The following is a 24,149-nucleotide window of genomic DNA, read 5'->3' on the forward strand; positions in this document are numbered from 1 at the left end:
CCTGCACTACGGGACCCTCCTGGGCAGCAGAGCTTGTGTCCACATGGCAGCAGCTGCCTGGGGCACTGGGCTGCTCTATTCTCTGCTGCACACTGCCAACACATTTTCCCTACCACTCTGCCAAGGCAATTCCATAAACCAGTTCTTCTGTGAAATCGCCCAGATTCTCAAGCTTTCCTGCTCAGATTCCTACCTCAGGGAAGTTGGACTTATCATGGCTAGTTTCTGTTTAGCATTTGGTTGTTTTCTTTTCATCGTACTGTCATATGTACAGATATTCCGGGCCGTGATGAGGATCCCCTCTGAGCAGGGACAGCACAAAGCCTTCTCCACGTGCCTCCCTCACCTGGTCGTGGTCTCCCTGTTTGTCAGTACTGTAATCTTTGCCTACCTGAAGCCCTCCTCCATCTCCTCCCCATCTCTGGACATGGTGGTGTCATTTCTGTACTCGGTGGTGCCTCCAGCAGTGAACCCCCTCATCTACAGCATGAGGAACCAGGAGATGAAGGACGCACTGAAGAAGCTGATTCAGTCAGCTGAATCTCAACAGGGATAAGCTTCCTGTGTCTCTTCAGAAGTCATTTCCAATTCTTATCTGAATCCTTCTGTGCAGTAAGCATTTTATTTGTGAAACTCTTTTTTGTTCCTAAAATGTCTGTATCCACTCCTCTTCCTCAGAGACTTGAACCAGCATCTCTGTCAGAGAGGACATTGTGCGCTGTGTCTGATGGGACAATGCAGCTGGCCTCCCATTAAATATATCCATTATAAAAGAGGCTTGTCTCAGTGCCCATGTCTGGAGGTTGGTATCTTCTTCCCAAGCTGAGGTCAGGAACAGGCTGAAGGAATTGCCCCGCTGAGCGTGCTGCTGTGCTGGGGTTCTCCAGGGGTTCAGGGCAGGAGGGCATGGGGGGATGTGTTAGGGAATAGGCCTGTGCTGCCCCTTCACGTGGGGGTGCCCAGTGCAATGGCAATGATGGCTGATCCATGGGGATCTCCCTGGGACCATCTCCCCGTGGCTTTCAGCCACCACTGCCCTGCAGAGCAGCACCGCCAGCTCAGGGCCGTGCCTGAGGTGACATCCCATGACAAGAGCAGACCTATTTCTGGAGGCACCAGTTTGGGCAGCTTTTCTCTGGCTGGCACAGCAGGAGCTGCCTGGGGAGCCCCCAGTGCAGGAGTCTTGTGCTGGGGAGAGGGACGGGCACAGAGGGGCTGCCAGCACTGGGCAATCAGGATCTCTTGGAGAGAAGAGCAGCAGAGAGAGGAGACGCTGGCCTGCGTCTGCTCATGGCATGGCTGGCCCCAGCCCTGGGGCTGATGGGGAGGCTGAGAGCCCTCTGTGCCCCAGGAGCTGCTGTGACCTTCCGAGGGGCTGGGGCTGTGGGGTGAGTGCCCAGAGCTCTGCAGCACCCTGCGCTGGGCAATGCCATGGGGCCAGCCAAGACTGGGCTGTTGTGCTGGGATGGGATGGTCTGGGGAGAGTGTGGTGGGCATGGGGAGTGCTGGGGAGGTGCTGGGCTGGGGTGGAAAGTGCTTTGGAGAGAAAAACACCAGTGTACAGCTTATACTGTGTGGAGATGCAGGGTGAGCACTCACACCAGGGGATTTGTGGTGCGGAGCCAGGGCTCATGACAGGGATCAAAGACATGAAGGCAGAGGAGAGAGGATGCTGTTCTGTGCTCTTGGTGGCCTGGCCAGGCTGGGAAGGTGGCCCAGGACATTCATCACCCCCCAGCCTATCTCGCTGGTCATTTCCAGCACTGGCTGCTCACCCGGGTTTATGGGTGAGCGTTGCTGCTAAACCATCTCCATCCTCCTGCTGGTCTCAGTGCCTGTATGGGGGGACCAGCCAGCCCTGCCCGGCCTCTCTCCTGGTGCAGACCCTGGCAGACTGAAGAGAAGGGAGGTCTGTGTATGCCCACATGGGACACAGCTGGGGCTGGGAAAGTGTTGGATACTGGAGGAGCCTGCAAATAGTATGTTATGAGGTTATGTCTTGCTGGAGCTACGGGGGGGACAATGAACTGATTGCTCTCACTGGCATCATAATTGGGGGAACTTACCCTGACAGCAAGTAGGCTGGGGGTGTATAAGAAGCTGGGAGGGGACACAACTGGGACAGCTGACCTCAGCTGACCAAAGGGATGGTCCATACTGTATGACAGTGTGCTCAGTAATAAAAAATACAGGTAAAGCATAAGGGGAGATGTTTGTAGTGACAACGCTGGTCTTCCCAAATAACCGCTGTGCATGATGAAGTCCTGCTTTCCTGGAGATGGCTGAACACCTGCCTGCCGGTGAGAAGTAGTGAATGAATTTCTTTATTGTGCTTGACACTTGTACACAGCTTTGTTTTATTTATTAAACTGTCTTTACCTCAACCCATGAGTTTTCTCACTTTCACCCTTCCGATTTTCTCTCCCCTCCCACTGGGGAGGAGTGAGTGAGTGGCTGTGTGAGCCTAAGCAGTCTACTGTGATTAATCCACAACATCTCAGCCTCTCTAGATCTCCCTGGATGGCAACTCTGCCCTCCAACATATTGACCCTTACTTCCACAATTCAGTGGCATCTTCAATCTTAGTGAGAGTGCACTCTTTCAGTTCTTCCATGTCTTTGGTAAAGATGTTTGCCAGGACAGATCCCAGGGTGAACACTTGCAGTACTCCATGTGTTACTGATCTGCCTGCAGAGAAAAATTCATTCACCATGAACTTCTGAACCCCACCATCAAACCAGCCATCCAGATTGTAATGTCCTTACTTGAGCATTTCGCCATGTCCAAAGAGTGGTGGTGAACGCAGTACAATCCAGCAGGCAGCTGGCCACAAGTGCTGTTCCCCAGGGATCAGTACTGGGGCCAGTTCTCATTAATATCTTTATCAGTGATCTGGATGAGGGGATCAAGTCCACCATCAGTAAGTTTGCAGGCAACACCAAGTTGTGCTGGAGTGTTGATGTGCTGCAATCTAGGAAGGCTCTACAGAGGGGTCTGGACAGGCTGGAGTGATGGGCAAAGGTTGATTGTATGAGGTTCAAGAAAGCTCAGTTTTGGGGTGAGCACTTTGGGCACAACAACCTGATGCAAATCTACAGGCTGGGGGAAGAGTGGCTGGAAAGCTGCCCAGCAGAAAAGAACCTGGGTGTGTTGGTCAACAGCTGGTTGCAAATGAGCCAAGAGAGTGCCCAGCTGGTCAAGAAAGGCAATAGCACCCTGCCTTGTATCAGAAATGCTGTGGCCAGCAGGATTAGGGCAGTGATCATCCCTCTGTACTCAGCACTGTGAGGCTGCACCTTGAATACTGGGATCAGTTTTGGGCCCCTCATTACAAGAAAGACATTGAGGTGCTGCAGCGTGTCTGAAGAAGTGTAATGAAGCTGGTGAAGGGTCTAGAGCACAAGTCTTATCAGGAGCAACTGTGAGAACTGGGGTGTTTAGAGTAGAGAAATGGAAGCTCAGGAGCGTCCTTATCGGTCTGTACAACTACCTGAAAGGAGGTTGCAGTGAGGTCTGGGCCAGTTTCTTTTCCCATGTAACAAGTGAAAGGACAGGAGGAAATGGCCTCAAGTTGCACCAGGGGAGGTTTAAATTGAATATGAGGAAACATTTCTTTCCTGGAAGGGTTATAAAGCATTGGAAAAGGCTGCCCATGAAAGTAGTTGTGTCACCATTGTTGGAGGTACTTAAAAGACATATAGATGTGGCACATAGGGACCACATTTAGTAGTGGGCTTGGCAGTGTTAGTTTAATGGCTGGATTTGATGACCTTAAGAATATGTTCCAACCTAAATGATTCTATGATTCTGTGACTGACAGGGAAGATGGGGAGTGAGACATGGCCTGTTTAATGTGGCTCACTTATATGGAGCTCCTCTATGGGACAGGCAGAAGTTTAGGTTGGTGCTTGACATAAAATCACAGAATCACAGAATGGTTTGGATTGGAAGGGACCTTTACAGATCATCTAGTTCCAACCTCCCTGCCTTGATGATTAACTTCTATTCGTTCTTTTTCTTTCTTTTTTTTTTTTTTTTTTTTTTCTGATTCTTCAGTGTTTTTAAGACTTGTCAAAGAAAAACAGAAAGTACACCAAAAGAGATATTGAGTGAATTGCCAGTGAAAACCAGGTGAGCTACCCCCATGCCTGTGTGTTCCTGGCAAGGAGTCTGTCCTGAGAAGGGGATCCAGCCTCTGCCACTCTCTGGAGAGGGAAATCAGCAGTGCCCATGCCTCCTGGGGACACAAAAGGAGACTTTTACAAGAGCAGCCTTCATGTGAACTGCTTTGGAAGGGCGACTTGAGGATGGCTTACATTGCAAATACTGATTGAATTGACATTGCCCAGAATGTCTACAAAGCAAGCAGAGTGCTACATTGCACTAATTTACACTCAATTAATTCACTTTGCTTTGTTTCTTTGTTTCTTTCAGGTACTGCTACTCTTAGGGAAGTCATACTAACATCTTAAGGATTCTTGACAGAAGCCTCACTGTGTTTACATCTCAAGGAATGAGATGCCAGAGGCCAAGGGAAGGACAGGTTGGACACTCATCAGGGATTTAGCAAACCAAAGCGTGCTCCCCTCTCCACAGTACCATACCCCCGTTATCGAGAGATGTGAGAAACTCTGCAAACTAGATCTGGATTTACAGTTGTGTAACTTATGCCTAGTTGAAAAAGGTGTTTTCATGCAAGATCACGTTTTGAGATTTCATTTGAGCCCAAACCATTTAAATTCACACTACCTCCATCTTCATTCCGATGCTGCGTGATGTGTGACAGAGCTGTTCTGTATCTTCAGGCAGGATGGGGAAAAATTTGATGCCTGAACTGGAAATTGTCCCCTTGCCAGCAATGTGAATGCAGCAGGCTGGAGCCAAGAGGCCCAAGAAACCAAATTTCCGTAGGAACATCTAATGAAACATCCCGTAGGCTGTTGGACTTCCTTTCTGTTGATAGAGAATTTGTAAATCCAGATGATACAGCTTCATCTATTTTTTGTTTCTCTTTGAAACTTGTCTCTCAGCACTGAGGTACTTAGCATGTATTGTTACTTTAAATGTCTGGTTTTGAAAAACTAGCCCAGCGTGTGGAGATTTTTAGTGTCAAATTCAAGGAGGTGATGGGGTTTATACTCTGGGTATCTTTTATCAGGTTCTGTCAGGAGTTTTGCTGAATCCTGATGATTTCCTTCCCTGAGTCTCCTTTCTAGAGAAGCCTCACCTGGAGTTCAAAGTACTCAGGGCTGTCAGGAAAGGCAGGCCTCGCCACAACAGATTCCAGCCTTTCCAGCAGTTCAGAAGTTGCAGCCTGATTTGAGAACTAGCTTAGCAATGCTTCCTCCCTGCAGTGCCTGGGGAGAGCTGAGCTGTGCCTGGGTCACTGAAGGAATTGTTGGTGTTATAAACTGCAGGAGACAGTACAAAGGAGGGGGGAATTTTTTTTTGTTCTTTTTTGCTGGTGCATCACTTATTGATGTTTGGGGAGAAAAGGTCAAGGGCAGAGCAGGGCATTAGGTCTGGGTCATGGATTGCAGAGTGATCACAGAAGGGAAGATGTGGTGGGGTAGAGGCAGAGGGTGAGGCCCCAGGTCTTTGTTCCCAGGCACTGTCAGCACAGAGGTCAACCCTTCATGTTGAGCATTGCAGGTGGGTGCTGGATGTCCCGAGTCAGGGAACTGCTGATTTTTCTGTGGGTGTTTGTGCAGGTAAAGTGTGTGAGCGAGAGCGGAGTCTCAGCCCTGTCTTGTGCTGCACATGTCCCCAGCCCAGCTCCCTCCTTCCCCAGATCCCCTGAGACCCAGTAACTTCCAGCAGAGATGCTGGGGAGGGGCTGGTGGTGCTGAGTTCCAGCTGGGCTGGGCTCTGTTGGAGCCAGCCCAGGAACTCACCCAACTCAGCTGGGGTTTGGGTAAAGTCAGAGCAGGGTCTTTGGGGCCAGATGGCCTGTACCTTTCTCCTCCCACAGGAGGAGTTTCTCCTTTCTGACTCTTTCCCTCACCCTTCCACAACCTCAGACCCTCAGCTTTCTGACATGGACTCACTCATCCAGTGGGGAGGGCTGGAGGCTTTACTCATCCTTGTCAGCTCTGCCAAAGCTGTTTGTCTTCCTCTCTTCCAGAAGCAAAACATTCCCTGCTGGGAGGTGGGTTTGACAATGATGAGAGCACCATGTATTGCAAGGAGCACAGCTGGTGAGGCTGCTTCTCAGGCAGGCACTTTCCCTGGCTGTGCCCTGTCATCATTTGAGCCTACTCAGCAGCTAAACACCACACAGCCGCTCACCCACCCTCCCCCCACTTGGGAATGGGGAGGGAATCGGGGGGGCAAAGGGAGACTCACGGGTTGAGATAAAAACAGTTTAATAACAGTAACAGAATAATACACTGACAGCAGTATCAGCAGGTAATGTACAATACAGCTGCTCACCACCCACCAACTGACCAACACCCACCTGCTCCCAGCTGGTGAGCCCAAACACAAAGCCACCACAGCAACACTCCCAGAAGTGAGAGCTCCCCCGACCCGCTCCTGCCTTTATATGGTGAGCACAATGTCACATGACATTGAATATCAGCCAATCGGGGCCCAGCCCTCCAGCTGTGCTCCCCCCACCCCCGCACACAGGTGAGGGCACTGGGACCTGGGCAGCCCCTGGGGTCTCTGTGCTGCAGCACTCCTCCAGCTACTGAAGCCAACAGGAACTCTAGTCCAGCCCCAACCAGGACAGTATCCACCCCTTATTCCAGATCATTTATGTTATGCTCACGTTCCATATTTCTAATACATTATTGTTATTTCCTATCCTCTTCCTTGGTCAAAGACATATGCACACAGATATCATTCTTTCAGTCCATGGTCCATCATTGCAGGATGTATCATGAGTTGACTTGGTCCATAGCTTCAGGTTCCATCTGTCATAACAGCCCCTTCAGGCAGGAGGAGGGATGCTCAGTCAATAGGGCAGAGGTGTCCTTGGACCTGGCAGGAGGATGGCATGCAGTCTCTGTTGCAGCTGGAGCTGGTGGCTGATGCATCTGATGGTGTCTGTATTCACAGTCTGCGGCAGTCGCTGGGCATCAGTTGCTGAAACCAGTACTAACTTCATCCGAGTTCATGTTTTCCATAACAAAGCATTGGTAGGGTGGTGTGGTGACTAATCTAATACAGCTTATTGGCTATTTTCGCCTAACATTAAGTCCCCTTGAGGCACACATCGGACTTCCCCGTCCTTCTGCATTACCCACCAAGTGCACCCAGGTCCTTGGGCAGAGGTAATCCCATGTATGGGCTTACTTTTACCTGAAGGAGGTATAACCCAGACGGTCTTCCCCAGCATGTTTTTAGGGTGCACTACCGGGACTCTGTCTCCATCTACAGTATGCAGAATGTTTGACTGGGCAGGGCCAGCCTGGTTGGCAGATCCTCTAGTATTGACTAACCAGGTGGCCTTTGCTAAATGTTTGTCCCAATACTTAAAAGTTCCGCCTCCCATTGCTCTCAGCATGGTCTTTAGTAGCCCATTATACCGCTCAATTTTCCCGGAGGCCGTGGCATGATAGGGGATATGATATATCCACTCAATGCCATGTTCTTTTGCCCAGATGTTTATAAGGTTATTTCGAAAATTAGTACCATTATCTGACTCAATTCTATCTGGGGTGCCATGCCACCACAGGACTTGTTTTTCAAGTCCCAGAATAGTGTTTTGAGCAGTGGCATGGGGCACAGCATATGTTTCCAGCCATCCGGTAGTTGCTTCTACCATTGTGAGCACATAACTCTTACCATGCCGAGTTTGTGGAAGTGTAATGTAATCGATTTGCCAGGCTTCCCCATATCTATACTTTAACCATCTCCCTCCATACCAAAGAGGTTTTAACCACTTGGCCTGCCTGACTGCAACACAGGTCTCACATTCATGGATACCCTGTGATATAATGTCCATAGTTAGGTCCACCACCTCAGTCACAAGCCCATCTATATGTTGCGTCTCTTCCTTGATGGCCTGAGGAGTTATGAGCCCAACGAGGCAAAAATTTTTCACCCTTATGCTGCCAGTCCATATCTACTTGGGCCACCTTAATCTTTGCAGCCTGGTCCACCTGGTGGTTGTTTTGATGTTCTTCCGTTGCTTGATTTTTGGGTATTAGAGCATCTCCGTGGTGTACTACCACAACCAAGTTCTCTATTCGAACAGCAATATCTTGCCACAAATAAGCAGCCCAGATGGGTTTGCCTCTACGCTGCCAACCACTCTGTTTCCACTGCTGCAGCCACCCCCACAGGGCATTTGCCACCATCCACGAATCAGTGTAGAGGTAAAGGACTGGCCATTTTTCTTGCTCGGCGATACTTAAGGCCAGCTGGATGGCTTTCACGTCTGCAAATTGACTGGATTCACCCTCTCCTTCAACAGCTTCTGCGATCCGTCGTGTGAGGCTCCACACAGCAGCCTTCCACTTCCGATGTTTCCCTACAATGTGACAGGACCCATCGGTAAATAAGGCATAGCGCTTCTCATTATCCGGTATTTCATTATATGGTGGTGCCTCCTCAGCTGGGGTCACCTCTTCCTCTGGTGACATTCCAAAGTCTTTGTTCTCTGGTCAATTTGTAATTACTTCTAGTATTCCTGGGCAGTTAGCGTTTCCTATTCGAGCCCGCTGTGTGATGAGCGCGACCCACTTACTCCACGTAGCATCAGTTGCATGATGTGTTGAGGGGACCCTCCCTTTGAACATCCAGCCCAGTACTGGCAGTCAGGGTGCCAAGAGGAGCTGTGCTCCTGTACCAATCACTTCTGAAGCAGCTCGGACCCCTTCGTATGCTGCCAGTATCTCTTTTTCAGTTGGAGTATAATGGGCTTCAGATCCTCTATATCCTCGACTCCAGAATCCCAGAGGTTGACCCTGGGTCACCCCTGGTGCTCTCTTGTAGAGCGGATGGATGTTTGTGGTCCAACAAAAGCATTATCTGCTTGCTGGTCTTTGTGCATGGCCTGTGAAAAGACGAATGAGAATGTACAGAACGGTGTCAAAGTTCTGGCAATGAAATCTTCTTTCATATGGATTACACCAAGGTCAACACTGCAAATGGTTCAACTTTTGCCAAACATCTTCATTCAAGGGTTGATCCGGTTGCCCACAAAGTGGTGACCACTGCCTGCAAGATACACAAGGGTAGATGAGGCCATGGCATGGGACTGGGAAATGTGTCCCCAGGCTGATGGGAGACTTTCTGGAGCAGGAGCTGGTGGACAGGCAGGGTGAGCCAAAGCATCTCAGTTGAGACAGATCATTTCTGTCCCTTGAGTAGATGAGGAAGCCTGGACACTTGCACCCAAGCTGCCCCGTCTTGAAGGTGAATGAGAAATGAGTGGGTCCAGATGCTGCAGAGCCTACTTGAAGAAGTACTTGTAGCCCACATACAGTGGGATGAGTGCAGATATGGCTATTCAGAAGAGGGCATTTCCTTTCTTTTGACTCTTTGCATTCCTCTGTGAATTTAGGGAGCTTCTAACTTCAGGGTGTGAGTGACCGTGAGTGATTACAGACAGAGTCTGAGGCAGGGAGTACTCTGGGAGCTCTTGGGATACCTCCTTGATAAAAAATACGTTTTCCTTTGGTGTAAGGGCATCTCCACTATAATCATTGGACTTTAGAGCAGTTTAGGTAGACTTCATATGCAGAACAGGAGTACTGGGTATTATTTTTTTTTCTTTTAATTTTTATTATTGAACTGGACCATCATTTGGTTTTGTTTTTTGGTAAGTAAGAAACATTCTTCTGTGTCTGTGTGCAGCTCATTTTCCAAGTATGGCAGGTAGGAGTTGGTGTGAATGGGCTGAAACGTGCAACTACAGACTGTCCTGGAGAAAGGTCAGATTGGAACAAAGCTGCTGTAAGTCGCAGGGGGCTGGTGAGAGACATGTGGGGTTGTAGGTAGGGACAAACACTGTCCAGAGAGTGTCTGACATACAGGGTCTTGACTTCCATCCGTATTCTGACTCAATCAGGAGATGCTCTAGAATCAGTATCAATTGCAGTTAGGTGATGTCCCCTAGTGTGTAAGCAGGAAAATAGGAAGTAGTGGAAAAAGAAGAGATTGTTTCTTAATAACATTTAATACTGAAAGCTTTTCACTTTGACTACACTTCTGAAACCACTCAAATTCACCACATAGGAACTGAGGAATTCAGTGATACCCAGAGACTTGGCTATTGAGGACGTTTTAGCTGCTTCTGGGCCCTCTGGTGCCAAGTTGCTGAACTGCAGATCCTGGAAAGGGATTGAACTGGACTCTAGAGAAGTCGGAGTCAGCAGGAACCCTCCAAGTTCCAGAGGGTGTCAGTGATCGCCACCGAGGTCCATCACTGAAGAGCCCGTGGAGGGAATGAGGAGACAAGGTCCCTGTCCCTGGGGGTGGTGAAGCAGGAAGGCAGAGGCACTGCTGCCAGCCTGAAAATCAAATGTTCAGGTGACTGTGAAAGCCCTGGATGTGTTTCCTCAAGCAGGCTGTTCAAGCCCTGACGCCCATAGCCTGGGAATGGGGATCCTTCCCCTCAGGGGATGCTGAGGGCTCTTCCCGGGGGCAGTGAGATGTAGGGGGGTGTGATGCCAAGTGCAGGACAGTGGGAGGACTCCTCCCAGGCTGGGTGGAGGGTTGGGGAGGAGGTAACAAAACACTGTGGCTGTAAGGAACTGGTGTGCTCTCAGGGACCTCAGTGGAAGAGACAGCAGCCATCGTCAGAAGGACAAGGCTTTCAGTTGTGTTGGGGGGTCCCAGCCACATCGGAGGGGCCATTCCCAGCACAGGCTGTCCTATACTATGTCATGGGTCAGACTCTTTTCCCATGTAACAAGTGAAAGGAGAGGAGAAAATGGCCTCATGTTGCACTAGGGGACGTTTAGATTGGATACAAGGAAACATTTCTTCATTGGAAGCGTTATCAATTGTTGGAACAGGCTTCCCAGGAAAGTGGTTAAATCACCATGGCTGGAGGTATTTCAAAGACATGTAGATGTGGCACAGAGGGATCTGGTTTAGTTGTGGACTTGGCAGTGTTAGTTTAACGGCTGGGTTCAATGACATTAAGAGTGTTTTCCAACCTAAATGATTCTATGATTCTGTGACTGACAGGGAAGATGAGGAGTGAGACATGGCTTGTTTAATGTAGCTCACATATACAGATCTTTACAGCACAGGCCACGTTTTAAGTTCATGCTTGTCATAAAATCACAGAATCACAGAACGGTTTGGATTGGAAGGGACCTTTGCAGGTCATCTGGTTCCAACCTCCCTGCTTTGATGATTATTTTCTATTTGTTCTTTTTATTTTTTTCAGATTCTTCACTGTTTTTAAGAGTGGTCGGAGAAAAACACCAAGTACACCAAAAGACAAGCTGAGTGAATTGCCAGTGAAAATCAGGTGAGCTGCCCCCATGCCTGTGTGTTCCTGGCAAGGAGTCTGTCCTGAGAAGGGGATCCAGCCTCTGCCACTCTCTGGAGAGGGAAATCAGCAGTGCCCATGCCTCCTGGGGACACAAAAGGAGACTTTTACAAGAGCAACCTTCATGAGAACTGTTTTAGAAGGGCTGCTTGAGGATGCCTTACATTTCAAATATTGATTTAATTGACATTGCCATCTCCTCCTGAATGTCAGACAGTGCATGGACAACCTGATTCCTCACCTCCCCAGCCCTGCCACTTCTCTCATCGTCCCCCTGGCACTTGCAGCACTTCTCCTTCCTTCAGACTTCTGCACCCAGGCCTGCAGCTGGACATTACAGCTCCGCTGCACCAGCTCCCACTGGCTTTCCTCAGAGACCTGGCTGCACACATGCACAGCAGAATTTCTCTTCACTACAAACCAACAGAAGGAAAACGTGGTGAAGTTTAAGCAACAATAACCCACACTCCTCAAGTGATGCTAAGGTGAAGCTGCCTCCAATGAGGTTCACCATCCACAGGAGGTAACCTCATGAGCAAAGTTTCAGGCAGATCCAAGGGAAATGAGAGTTCCAACAACAATGAAGGAGGTGGCTGAAGAGAGAATGAGACTGCTGAAAGACAAGGGCAGGCTTCTAAGTCCCTGAAGCTCAGAGCTTCAACCTGGGGTGTTGAGAGGAATCTGACTGAACAAAGAGTAATGGGAAAGGAAGACTAGAGACCAGTGGAAACCACATAGGTCCAGTGAGTGTGCTGAGAAGATGGCTTTAGATCTGGACAGGTGGGAAAATTACAAACTTTAAATGCTCAATATCCTGGACAGAGTCCTGGCAATGACAGCACCAGAGAAGGAGCATATGTCTTTTTCTCCTGCAATTAATACCCTTCTTAGAAATTCCCATCAGGTCACGGTGGAAAAACATCACCACTTTATTAAAAGTTTTCTATCATCTCAGCTGACAAGAAAGTGCTCGGGTGTTTTTTAAAAGTGGCAGGCAGTTCTTGCTCTTTCCCGGTGGAGCTCAGCTGTCTGACCATGGACATCGAGTGCCCCTTGCAGACACCCCGGTGTGTCTGACGTATTTCCCTGGGACTGGCTGCTGTCACACAGGACAGAAGGTGTGCAGGAGACCAGAGCCCCTGGGGAGATGCTGACAGAGGCTGGGCAGAGGGGCCCAGGACACCTGCAATGGCACCAGACATCTCTTTCCCTGTGACTTAAGGCACCTCTATTACTACAGTTACACCCCACCCTGATTCTGGAAATATTTTATTCTTTCAATGCAGCAATTAAAAAAAAATGACATGAAATCCCCCAAAGACTAGTATATCAAAATGAAATTAAATTCAACTAGGAGGAAAGATGCACAAAGAATTTTAAAAAACTTGGAAATGTCATTAAATTCTCTTTGCATTTCATCATTCCTCATTTCTTCTTCTTTTCATTTTTATTGACACTTTCTAAACATTTCTATCATACTGAGGCGAGCAACATGAAAGAAAGATATTTCTATGTCTTGCAGAGATCCCAGCACACTAAATCCCCTCCCCACCCAGGAGCATCCATGACACTGCTCACTGGCTGCACAAAGAGAGTCACCCACTAAGGTGGCAGGATCTGTCACCTGATAGGGGGGATCTGGGTGACAAACTGCAGTGAAACACACTGAGTTTGGGTGCCAGATTTGCTCTTGTCTGAACACATCTGTGTTATCTGGGAAGAAAGGGAGGAGACTGGTCTCCAACCATTAGACACCTCCGTGCAGATGTCTATGGCAAATCAAGTTTCCTAGACTTCCCTTTCTAGTCAATGTAGAGACAGGAGTTGTCTCAACTGAAGTGTCTGGAGATCCTTTTCCTGGTGACAAGGGAATGCTCCAGAAGGGTTCCCATAGGTCCCAGGTCACCCTTCCAAACACCCCATGGGTACTTCAGCTGCCCCAGGACATCCCAGAGAGCAAGAGCTGATGGATGTAGGCAAAGGAACTACTTGAATGAATTTGCTCCATCACCTTCCCGAGGACTGAGATGTGTCTGACCAGCCTGTAGTTCCATGGATGCTCGTTCTTGCCCTGCATGAAAATGGGTGCACTGCCTGCCTTTTCCCAGTCACCAGAGAACTCCCTGTTTGCCCTGACATTTCAAAGTGACCAGGAGCAGCCTTGCAATGACACCAGCCAGCTCTCCCAGCACCCTTGGGCACATCCCCTCTGGTCCCATGGACCTGTGTGTGCCCAAGTGCTGTAAGTGCTCCCCAGACACATCTTCCTCTGCCAGGGGGGAACCCTGCTAGAACAGGTGTTGGAAGGATAGTCATGGACAAGGGTTGTCAGGGGACAGACCTTACCAGGATGGGATGGGAAAAGAATGAGTTCCTCAGCCTTCTCCTGGTCTTTTCCACTATATCTGCTGGTCCACTGAGCCATGACACCCTATTTTTCTCAGCTGACTCCTATACTGCCAGTGAACCCACAGAAGGCCTGCTACTTCTAGACTATCCCAAGTCTCTACTCCACTTAGCCCAGGATGTTCATAACCTCTGTATTGGGCATGTGCTTGAGGCCTCCAGATTCCATCTTGAGAGATGTCTGGACACACTAAAAGGTGTTTGGAGATGAAAAATAACATACTCATACGGCAAGAAACATGGAGTGAGCCATTTTACAACAGACTGCAGTGGCAGGACAAGTGGCAATGGTGTTAAACTGAAAGAGGGTAGTTTGAGATTTGATATAAGGAAGAAATATTTTAGGATGTGGGTGTTGAGATACTGGAACAGGTTGCCTAGAGAAGTTCCAGGCAGGAGCAATTCACCACTTCTCTGAGCAACTAGTTCCACTGTTTCACCACCCTCATATTTAAGAATTCCCGCCTTTTTTCTAATGTAAATGTACCCATGGGTCAGGGCAATCCCAAGTATAAATACAGGTTGGGTGATGACATCTTTAGCAATTGAGGTGTGTTAGCAGGCCTTTGGAAGAAGTTCCACAGGTTATGGGGAACTCACAGCCATTTCCAAAAGTAGAGAACATGACAGTTTTGTGTTTGAAGAAATAGTGAGTGAGGACAGAGAGTCATCAGTAGAGGTTGGGACAGCATGGGATCAGAGTGAAGTGGGGAAGCAGGGGCGGTGGTTAAAATCTGTACAGAAACAGCCACAGGTATAGGCAAGTGTAAGACAGCCTGTGGTGGGAATGGCTCCTTTTCTGAGGCTGGAACCACCCAAAAGAACTGAAAGCCTTGTCCTTCTGACTATGGCTGCTGTCTCTTCCACTGAGGTCCCTGAGAGCACACCAGTTCTTTACAGCCACAGCGCTCTGCTGCCTCCTCCTCTACCCTCCACCCAGCCTGGGAGGAGTCCTCCCGCTCTCCTGCACTCGGCATCACACCCCCCTACATCTCACTGCCCCCAGGAAAAGCCCTCAGCATCCCCTGAGGGGAAGGATCCCCATTCCCAGGCTATGGGGGTCAGGGCTTGAACAGCCTGCTTGAGGAAACACATCAAGGTCTTTCACAGTCATCTGAACATTTGATTTTCAGGCTGGCAGCAGTGCCTCTGCCTTCCTGCTTCACCACCCCCAGGGACAGGGACCTTGTCTCCTCATTCCCTCCATGGGCTCTTCAGTGATGGCCCTCGGTGGCCATCACTGACACCCTCAGGGACTTGGAGGGTTCCTGCTGACTCCGACTTCTCTAGAGGCCAGTTCAATCCCGTTCCAGGATCTGCAGTTCAGCAACTTGGCACCAGAGGGCCCAGAAGCAGCTAAAACGTCCTCAATAGCCAAGTCTCTGGGTATCACTGAATTCCTCAGTTCCTATGTGGTGAATTTGAGTGGTTTCAGAAGGGTAGTCAAAGTGAAAAGCTTTCAGTATTAAATGTTATTAAGAAACAATCTCTTCTTTTTCCACTAGTTCCTATTTTCCCGCTTACACACTAGGGGACATCACCTAACTGCAATTGATACTGATTCTAGAGCATCTCCTGATTAAGTCTGAATATGGAGGGAAGTCAAGACCCTGTATGTCAGACACCCTCTGGACAGTGTTTGTCCCTACCTCCAACCCCCACATTTCTCTCATCAGCCCCCTGGGACTTACAGCAGCTTTGTTCCAATCTGAGCTTTCTCCAGGACAGTCTGTAGCTGCACGTCTCAGCCCATTCACACCAACTCCTACCTGCCGTACTTGGAAAATGAGCTGCACACAGACACAGAAGAATGTTTCTTACTTGACAAAAAAGAAAAAAAAAAACCAAAACAAAACAAAACTAAAAGATTGTCCAATTCAATAATAATAATAATAAAAAAATATATAAATAAAGAAACCCAGAACACATCTTCTGCATATGAAGTCCACCTAAACTGCTCTGAAGTCCAATTTCTATAGCAGAGATGCCCTTACACCAAAGGAAAACATATTTTTTGTTAAGCAGAGAGACTAAGAGACCGCAGTTTACCCCCTGCCCCAGACTCTGTCTGTAATCACTCACGGTCACTCACACCCTGAAGTTATAAGCTCCCTAAATTCACAGAGGGATGCAAAGAGTCAAAAGAAAGGAAATGCCCTCTTCTGAATAGCCATATCTGCACTCATCCCACTGTATGTGGGCTATGAGTACGTCTTCAAGTAGGCTCTGCAGCATCTGGACCCTCTCATTTCTCATTCACCTCCAACACGGGGCAGCTTGGGTGCAAGTGTCCAGTCTTCCTCATCTACTCAAGGGACAGAAATGATCTGTCTCGACTGAGATGCTTTGGCTCACCCTGCCTGTCCACCAGCTCCTGCTCCAGAAAGTCTCCCATCAGCCTGGGGACACATTTCCCAGTCCCATGCCATGGCCTCATCTACCCTTGTGTATCTTGCAGGCAGTGGTCACCACTTTGTGGGCAACCGGATCAACCCTTGAATGAAGATGTTTGGCAAAAGTTGAACCATTTGCAGTGTTGACCTTGGTGTAATCCATATGAAAGAAGATTTCATTGCCAGAACTTTGACACCATTCTGTACATTCTCATTCGTCTTTTCACAGGCCATGCACAAAGACCAGCAAGTTGATAACACTTTCTCTCCCCCTATGTAAAGAGAGTTGGATACATCTGGTTCCTTTTGACAGGTAGCTTTCATATTTTTTCATATAGCCCCTGATTTGATTGCTCTCCACCATTGACTGTTTTCCTCTGTTTTCATTTAGAGTCTTGCCTTGAGGCACAATGCCATAGGAGAACCTCTTGGTGAAATATGAGGCAAAGAGGACATGAAGTATCTCAGCTCTATCGCCACAAATCTTAAAAAATTTAGATGTGACCACACATTATTCATGTTTCTTCTTGCTACTGTTCCCAGAGCAGTAAAATCTTATGATGCAGCCCATGCATTCCGATTCAAGTTTCAATTGAGTTTTGATACAGAAGACTGTGGTGCTTGGAGGATGCTGTCCTTGAAAACCAGGTACACTTGGCTTTGCTGCCCATCAGTGCTGCTGACCATGAGATCCCAGCTAAAACTCCCCACAGTCGGCCAGATCTGATCCACTGAGGATCGACATCTGCATTTTTCTATTCCCCTTCCTCACTGCCCTCAGGAGCTCAGACTCCGTTATCACTGTCCCAACAGCCAGTCTTCACACCCCTGCTCAGCTCTTCCTTGCTTGTAATTATCAGCTCCAGGTTTGTGTTGCCCTTGTTGGCCCATCTGGCAGCTGTGAAAACAAGCTGTCCCCAAACTGCCTGGACTGTTTGCATGCTGCTGTGTTCCTCTTCCAGAAAATGCCGGGGCCATTGAAGTCCCCAGTGAGGCCCAGGCTTCTCCAACCAGAGACTTCCTTGGGATGCTTCAAAAAGATTACTGCAATTTCTCTATTCATGTTAAAACCCACAGGCTCCCTTTTGTCCCGGCTGAAGCCATCAGTGCACATTTGGGTCGTAACACCTCAGGGGTAGCACCAGGCCAAGCTCTGACTTGTCTGAGGGAAACCTGGTACCAAGTGTCCAAGACCCCATGTGTGCAAAGGTTTTGCTTCAGAGCAGAGACGGGACAGAGTTTGTGGTGATGGAAACATAAAGCTGAAATTGGATGCCAAGAGAGTGAGCAAACCCTCCTGTCCCCAAGGCCAGAGAGAAACAGGCCTGGGAAGCGCAGGCCTGAATAGAAAATGGTTTAAGGATTTCTCCTGGCTACATCCCGTTCAGTATTTGGTTGGGTTTTCTTCATCGTGCTGTTTTATCTGCAGATCTTCAGGGCCGTGCTGAGGATCCCCTCTGAGCAGGGACAGCACAAAGCCTTTTCTATGTGCCTCCCTCAACTGGCCGTGATCTCCCTGTTCATCCACACTGCCATGTTTGCCTACCTGAAGGCCTCCTCTATGTTCTCCCCATCTCTGGAACTGGTAGTTTCATTTCTGTAATTGGTGATGCTTTCAGCACTGAACCCCCTCTTCTATAGCATAAGGAACCAGGAACTCAAGGATGCCCTGAGGAAACTGATCGGAGGTTTTTCAGCAGCCATAGACTCTCAGCCTTCCTCTGCAGATGAGCCCTACTATTTGTCATGATAGCCCAAGAATATCTTTGCTTGTTTATACATTTTGGTCCTCGTTTTTCCAGTTGTGATGATGTGTTCTTCAAAGAAATAGCATTATTCTTTCCCTCCTACTTCAGTATCCAACCATCTTGTGCAACCCAGAGACTTGGTCTCAATAAGAAGCTCTCTGTATTTAAGCAGAATAAATGAACTCACAACTTCTTTGTCTTAGATCCATCCTGATCAGGGCAGGAATGAATGGGGAATGAAAACACCTTTCTGGCTGCACCAGCTCAGGGCAGGCCTCTCTGTCAGCGTGGCAGCAGAAGCTGCCTGAGAACCTCCAGGTCTGGGGCTCTTGTGCAGGTCACGGGAGAGGGGATGGCACGGAGGGGTTACAGAGCCCTCAGGATGTGCTGGAGAGGAGAGCAGGGGACACCGGGTGTCACTGGACTCCTTCTCCTTGTGCCATTGATGCCTCCCATCTCCAGGGATGACCCCTCTCTACCCCCTAGGAGCTGCTCTGCCTTTCAAAGGGGCTGAGGCTGTGGGGGGAGTGCCAGGAACCTGCCTGGGGACTAACCCAGACTGGGCTTTGCTGGGGAAGGATGTGGATGAAGGCAGGGAAGGGTGAAAGCTTGGGGAAGCTGGACTGAACTGGAAAGTAGCAGAGAGAGAAAACCAACAAAGTATAACTCGTACTGCATGATCACGCAGAGTGAGGACACACCAGGGGATTTGTGGTGCAGAGCCAGGGCTTGTGGAAGGGATTGAAGGCATGCAGGTGCAGGAGAGAAGAGGCTTCTCTGTGTCCTTGTTGGCATGAACAGTCCAGGAAGGTGACCCAGGGCTTTCATCACCCCCCAGCCTCTCTCACTGGCCATTTCCAGCACTGGCTGCTCACCCAAGCTTATGGGTGAGTCCTTCTGTGAGACCATCTCCATCGTTCTGCTGGTCTCAGTGCCTGTATGGGGGGACTGGCCAGCCCTGCCTGGCCTCTCTCCTGGCCCAGACTCCAGCAGATCCTGGAGCAGGGCTGTCTGTAAAGGCCAGCATGGGACACAGCTGGGTCTGGTCAGGGGTCAGATGCTGGGGGAGCCTTCAAACCATCATGGACTTGGGAGAAGGGGCAACGAAAACTGTATTGGGGATTGATCCAGAGAGCCTTTCAACTATCACAAACCAAATGAAGGAGGTGATTGGGAAATTCCAGCATAGATTGCCCAAGGGAATATCATGCCAATATAACATCATCATCTTCTTAAAGAAATAACATCTTCTGGTGACATGGGGAGATCAGTGGTGGTTGTTTTCCTGGACTTCAGCAAAGCATTCAACATATTTTTCTACATCCTTCTCCTGGACCAAGAGTCAAGACATAGACCAGAGGGTTGGTGTGGGAGGTGGGTAGGAAATTGTATTACAGGCTGCACTCAGAGGATGGTGATCAATGCTTTTACTTAGGCTGGAAGCCTTTAGCGTGTTGGATCCCCCAGGAAATGTTACTGGTCTGTCCTGTGTTGAATGAATGGTGGAGTGTTTTTGGTGGCAGGGGAGGGGGCTATAGGGGCGGCCCCCTGTGAGAAGCTTCTCGAAGCTCCCCCAGCTCCAAGTCAGCTCCACTTCTGTTTGGAAAATTAAGCCCATCAGCTGCAGCTCTGTGATAAAGTATTTAAGAAGGTTCCCGGGAAGAAGGGAGGGGTGGGGGGAAGGTGTTCTCAAGATGTGGCAACGCTTCTCACTGTCCTACTCTGTTATGCGTTGTTAGTGTCTGTAATAAATGTATGTTCTTTTTTTCTTCCCCTAACGAGTCTGCCTTTTGCTCGTGATCATAAAAGGGGGATTTTTCCCCATCCCAGTCCTATCTTGAACCCCAAGCCTGGCTCTTTGTCCCTTCTCATTGCTGGAGGGGAAGGGAGAGAGAGCTGCTGCATTGTGGTTGGCTGCCAAACAGGCCTAAAACACGACAGCTTTTTGGCACCCAACGTGGGGCCCGAGGGTTGCAATTTGATAAGGATATTAATTGGGAGAGGTAATGAGCAAAATACAGACTGAACTCCGTTAGTGGAATGATCTTTGCAATGTCTGTAGTTGCAATTGTGGGGAAGTTTTTTTTTTTTCCAGGTGTGGTGAAGGGACTATGGGTGGATGTTCTGTATTGTGTTTCAGTATTTTGTCAGTTTTATTTTTTTAATTTGAGTGTGGGGAAGTTCTTTTCAGTTTGGTTTTGCTTTCTCTCTGTTCTGATGTTGATGTGTATGCTATTTTCTGTACTGAATGTTGGATCTCTTAATTCTTAAATACGTGATTCGCAGAGGTGAGTGGTGGAATGTCCTGGGTTGAGTGAGTGGTTGAGTTTTTTTGGTGGCGGGGGAGGGGGCTATTGGGGCGGACCCCTCTGAGAAGCTTCTCGAAGCTCCCCCGGCTCCACGTCAGCTCCACTTCTGTTTGGGAAATTGAGCCAATCAGCTGCGCCTCTGCGATAACGTATTTAAGAAGGGACGTGGTGACGGGCAGGGGGACTTGTGAGGAGGAGTTGCTGCAGCTGCATGAACACCAAGGTCAGTGGAGGAACAGAGGAAGAAAGGAGGGGGGAGGTGTGCCGGAGCAGAGACCCCCCTGTATCCTGTGGGGAGACGGCAGGGCGGCCCCCCCTGCCACCTATGGAGATCTACGGTGGAGCAGACACTGATTTATGGCCTGTGGCTTCTGCTTGGAATAATCAAGGTGCTGTGCCCGAAGAAGGCCGGGGTCTCGTGGGAAAAGGTAGCTCCGCTGCTGTAATTCAGCGCTGGGAGGATTGCAGCATGCGGGGGTGTCCCACGCTGGAGCAGCTCGGGAAGAGCTGCAGCCGTGGGAGATAATCCATTCAGAGAAAGTTAGTGACCCATGACGGAGCAGTGTGGGGAACGCTGCAGCCCATGGGAAAGACTCATTATGGAGAAAGTTTGTGGAGGACTGTCCCCCATGAGAGGGGGACCGCGATGGAGCAGGAGGAACAAATTCCGGACATTCCCCTCACCAAAGATAAGGGAAGTGGTGGCACTGACTGCACCCCCCATTCCCTGCCCCTGCGCCACTGGGGGAGGAGGTAGAGATATCGGGAGCAGAGCTGAGCCCAGGAAGAAGGGAGGGGTGGGGGGAAGGTGTTCTCAAGATGTGGCAATGCTTCTCACTGTCTTACTCTGTTATGTGTTGTTAGTGTCTGTAATAAATGTATGTTCTTTTTTTTGTTCCCCTAACGAGTCTGCCTTTTGCTCGTGATCATAAAGGGGAATTTTCTCCCCATCCCAGTCCTATCTTGAACCTCAAGCCTGGCTCTCTGTCCCTTCTCATTGCCAGAGGGGAAGGGAGAGAGAGCCACTGCATTGTGGTTGGCTGCCAACCAGGCCTAAACCACAACATGGTCCCATGCTGTTCAACATATTCATAAATGATGTGGATGGTGGGATTGAAATCACCCTCATCAAGTTTTCTGATGACTTTAAATGAGGTGGTGAGGTGGACATGCCAGAAGGGAGAGTCATCTTACAGAGAGACCTGCACAGGCTGGACGAATGGGCCAGCAAGAACAATATGAACCACAAGACAAAAACAAGTCAAAAGTCCTGCACCTGAGTCAGAGCAACCAAAGAGCCCAGTAGAGTCCAGCAGGTGTGTGGCTGGGGAGCAGCCTTGCTGAGAGGGACCTGGGGGTTCCTGGTGGACAGCAAGCTGAAGAGGCTCCGGCAGTGCCCCGCTGCAGCAACAACAGCAAATAGGCTCCTGGGCTGCATCCACACGGGCGTTACGAGCAGACACAGGGACATGATCATCCCACTCTGCTCAGGCTTTGTCAGGCTACAGCTGGAGTGCTGTGTCCAGTTCTGGTCCCCACAATGAAAGAAATCCGCAGGCAGACTGGAGACAGTCCAAAGGGCTAAGGACAGTCATTCACTGGAAGGAACTCCCCAAGGGATGTGGTGGAGTCCCCACCACTGCAGGTTTTCAAGAAACAATTAGACAGGTTGCTAGGTAGTCTCATGTAGGCTCCCTTTCCCACAAAACTTTGGACCAGATGATCTTTCAAGGTCACTTCCAACCTGGTCTGGTCTATTATACTGTGATTTGATGAATATCTCTTTGGTCAGTTGGGGTCAGCTGTCCTGGCTGTGTCCCATCTAACCCCCAAATTCTTGCCCATCCCCAGCTACTTGTTGGGAGGAAGAAGTGTAAGAAATAAAGAAGACCTTGATGCTGCACAACCATTGTTCCACAATAACCAAAACACTGCTGCGTTATCAACACTCGTTTAATCTCAAATGCAAAACAAGCCACCATAATGGTTTCAACAATGAAAGTTAACCCCATCCCAGCCAGACGAAACACACTTGCACTGGGGGCCCCAAAATTGATACGACAGTGTACAGGTGATCAAACGAGTGATGAATGGTGGGTAAATCACTCCCCTCATTCCTCTTTAAACACCCCAGGATACTGCTGGCTGACATTGCATCCAGGTCATGCTGGATTGTGCTGATCGCTGCTGGACCATGTTTTACTTCCTGACCCCCAGCACGACCAAGGCCTTGTCCGCAGAGATGCTCCCCAGCCAGGCAGTTGTCATCTCCCGTCACTGCAGGGTGTCAGTCTCTCCCAGGGGCAAGGCCTGGACATTGTCCTTCTTCTGTCCTGTGAAGTTCCTGATAGGACAGTCCTCTCATCTGCCAGGTTTCATCTGAATGGCATCCCTAGGGCACAGGAATGGTCCTCTCAATTTACTGTCATTGACAAACACTGTCAGAACTGACTCCTCTGGGTCACAGATAAAGTTGTGAAATTTTCCAGATCCCAGGAGAGTTCCCTGTGCTGCCCCACAATGCCCCAGTATCTCCCCCTGGCCTCCAGGTAGGGTATGACCCCTTCACCACAGCGCTCTGAGCCTGAGCCTCCAACTGGTGTTTCACCTCCCTGTCTGCCGACCCACCCAGACTGTAATGGCCTAACGTGGGTACGAGAATATTGAGGGAGATCATGGCCAGTGTCTTGCTGCATTGGAGTTACCTGACATCCATTGTTCTTATGTCACACACAAAACCAGTGTCTTGATTTGGGCTGAAATAGAGTTAATATTCATTTTCAGGGACTAGATGAGTGCTGTGTTTTGGATTTAGCTTTGGGTTTGGTATAAGAAGAATGCTGATAGCACACTGGTGTTTTCAGCTGCTACCGAGACTTCAAGGACTCTCCGACTCCTCATGTCCTGCCCGTTCACAAGGGCACAGGGAGCAGGGCGGGAGCACGGCCACAGCACCTGACCCTAACTGGTCAGTGAAATATTCCATATCATGGCACGTCATCCTCACTATATAAAGGAGGGGTGGTTGGGAAGGAGATCTCTCGCTTCCGGGATTGTGATTGTGGGATCTTGGTATCTCGGGGTCGCTGGCCGGGAACGGGCTGGATATTGTTTAGCGGGTGGTGAGCAATTACACTGTACATTGCCTGTTTATATATTTCTTTTTGTTTTCCCCCTATCATCGTCATTGTTCTCATTTTATTGCCATTATTACACTGTTCTTATCTCAGCCTGTGAATCTCCCTTCACCCCTCTAATCCCCTCCCCCATTCCCAGGTGGGGAGGGGGAAGGGAGGGTGACCAGCTGTGGGGGTTGATTGCAGACCAGGCCCAAACCACGACAAACAGTTACTTCATCCTGCAGGCAATCAGGTTGGCGGGGCATGATTTACCCTTGGACAGTCCCTGCCGACTGCATTTGGGCATTTTCTTCTCTTTTAGGTGCCCAGGAACGTCACCCAAGAGGACTCTAACTGACTGCACACTCCTCACCACAGAGAGCTTGTACAGCCTGTGGTTCCCTGGGTGGCCCTTGTGGGCTCTTTCCAAGATGGCTGCAACATTGGCTTGCCCTCTCCCACAAGAAGCCTCTACCAATCCCATGACCTCTTAACAGGCATATGCCAAAGAAATATCCATATTCCAGTCTAACTTCATTGCCACTATCCTGCCTGGTTTACCACATCCTTAATTTCTCTAATCTTTCATGAATTTGCACCTGGCCAGGATACAATGAACATTTCTCACGTCACCTTTTCAGATGCAGACTGCCGAGAGAAAGGCCCTTTCCACTATTCTCCAGAATTCTTCTTCCCTTTATTCTTTGTTCCTTCAGATA

At 49.3% G+C, this 24,149-nt stretch overlaps 1 protein-coding gene across 1 annotated transcript; it reads left to right on the plus strand.

Annotated features, from left to right (window-relative positions):
• Position 1: 1 nt before the first annotated feature.
• LOC122154253 (olfactory receptor 14A16-like) lies at positions 2–23,788 on the plus strand (the record flags this gene model as incomplete). Its single annotated transcript, XM_042801611.1, has 2 exons — positions 2–463; positions 23,753–23,788. Coding segments are annotated over 2 exons (498 nt in total), but the record flags the coding sequence as incomplete, so codon positions are not given.
• Between the last annotated feature and the right edge of the window lie 361 nt (positions 23,789–24,149).

This window comes from Tyto alba, unplaced genomic scaffold (genome assembly GCF_018691265.1).
Source record: "Tyto alba isolate M040663 unplaced genomic scaffold, T.alba_DEE_v4.0 Super-Scaffold_35, whole genome shotgun sequence".
Lineage (NCBI taxonomy): Eukaryota > Metazoa > Chordata > Aves > Strigiformes > Tytonidae > Tyto > Tyto alba.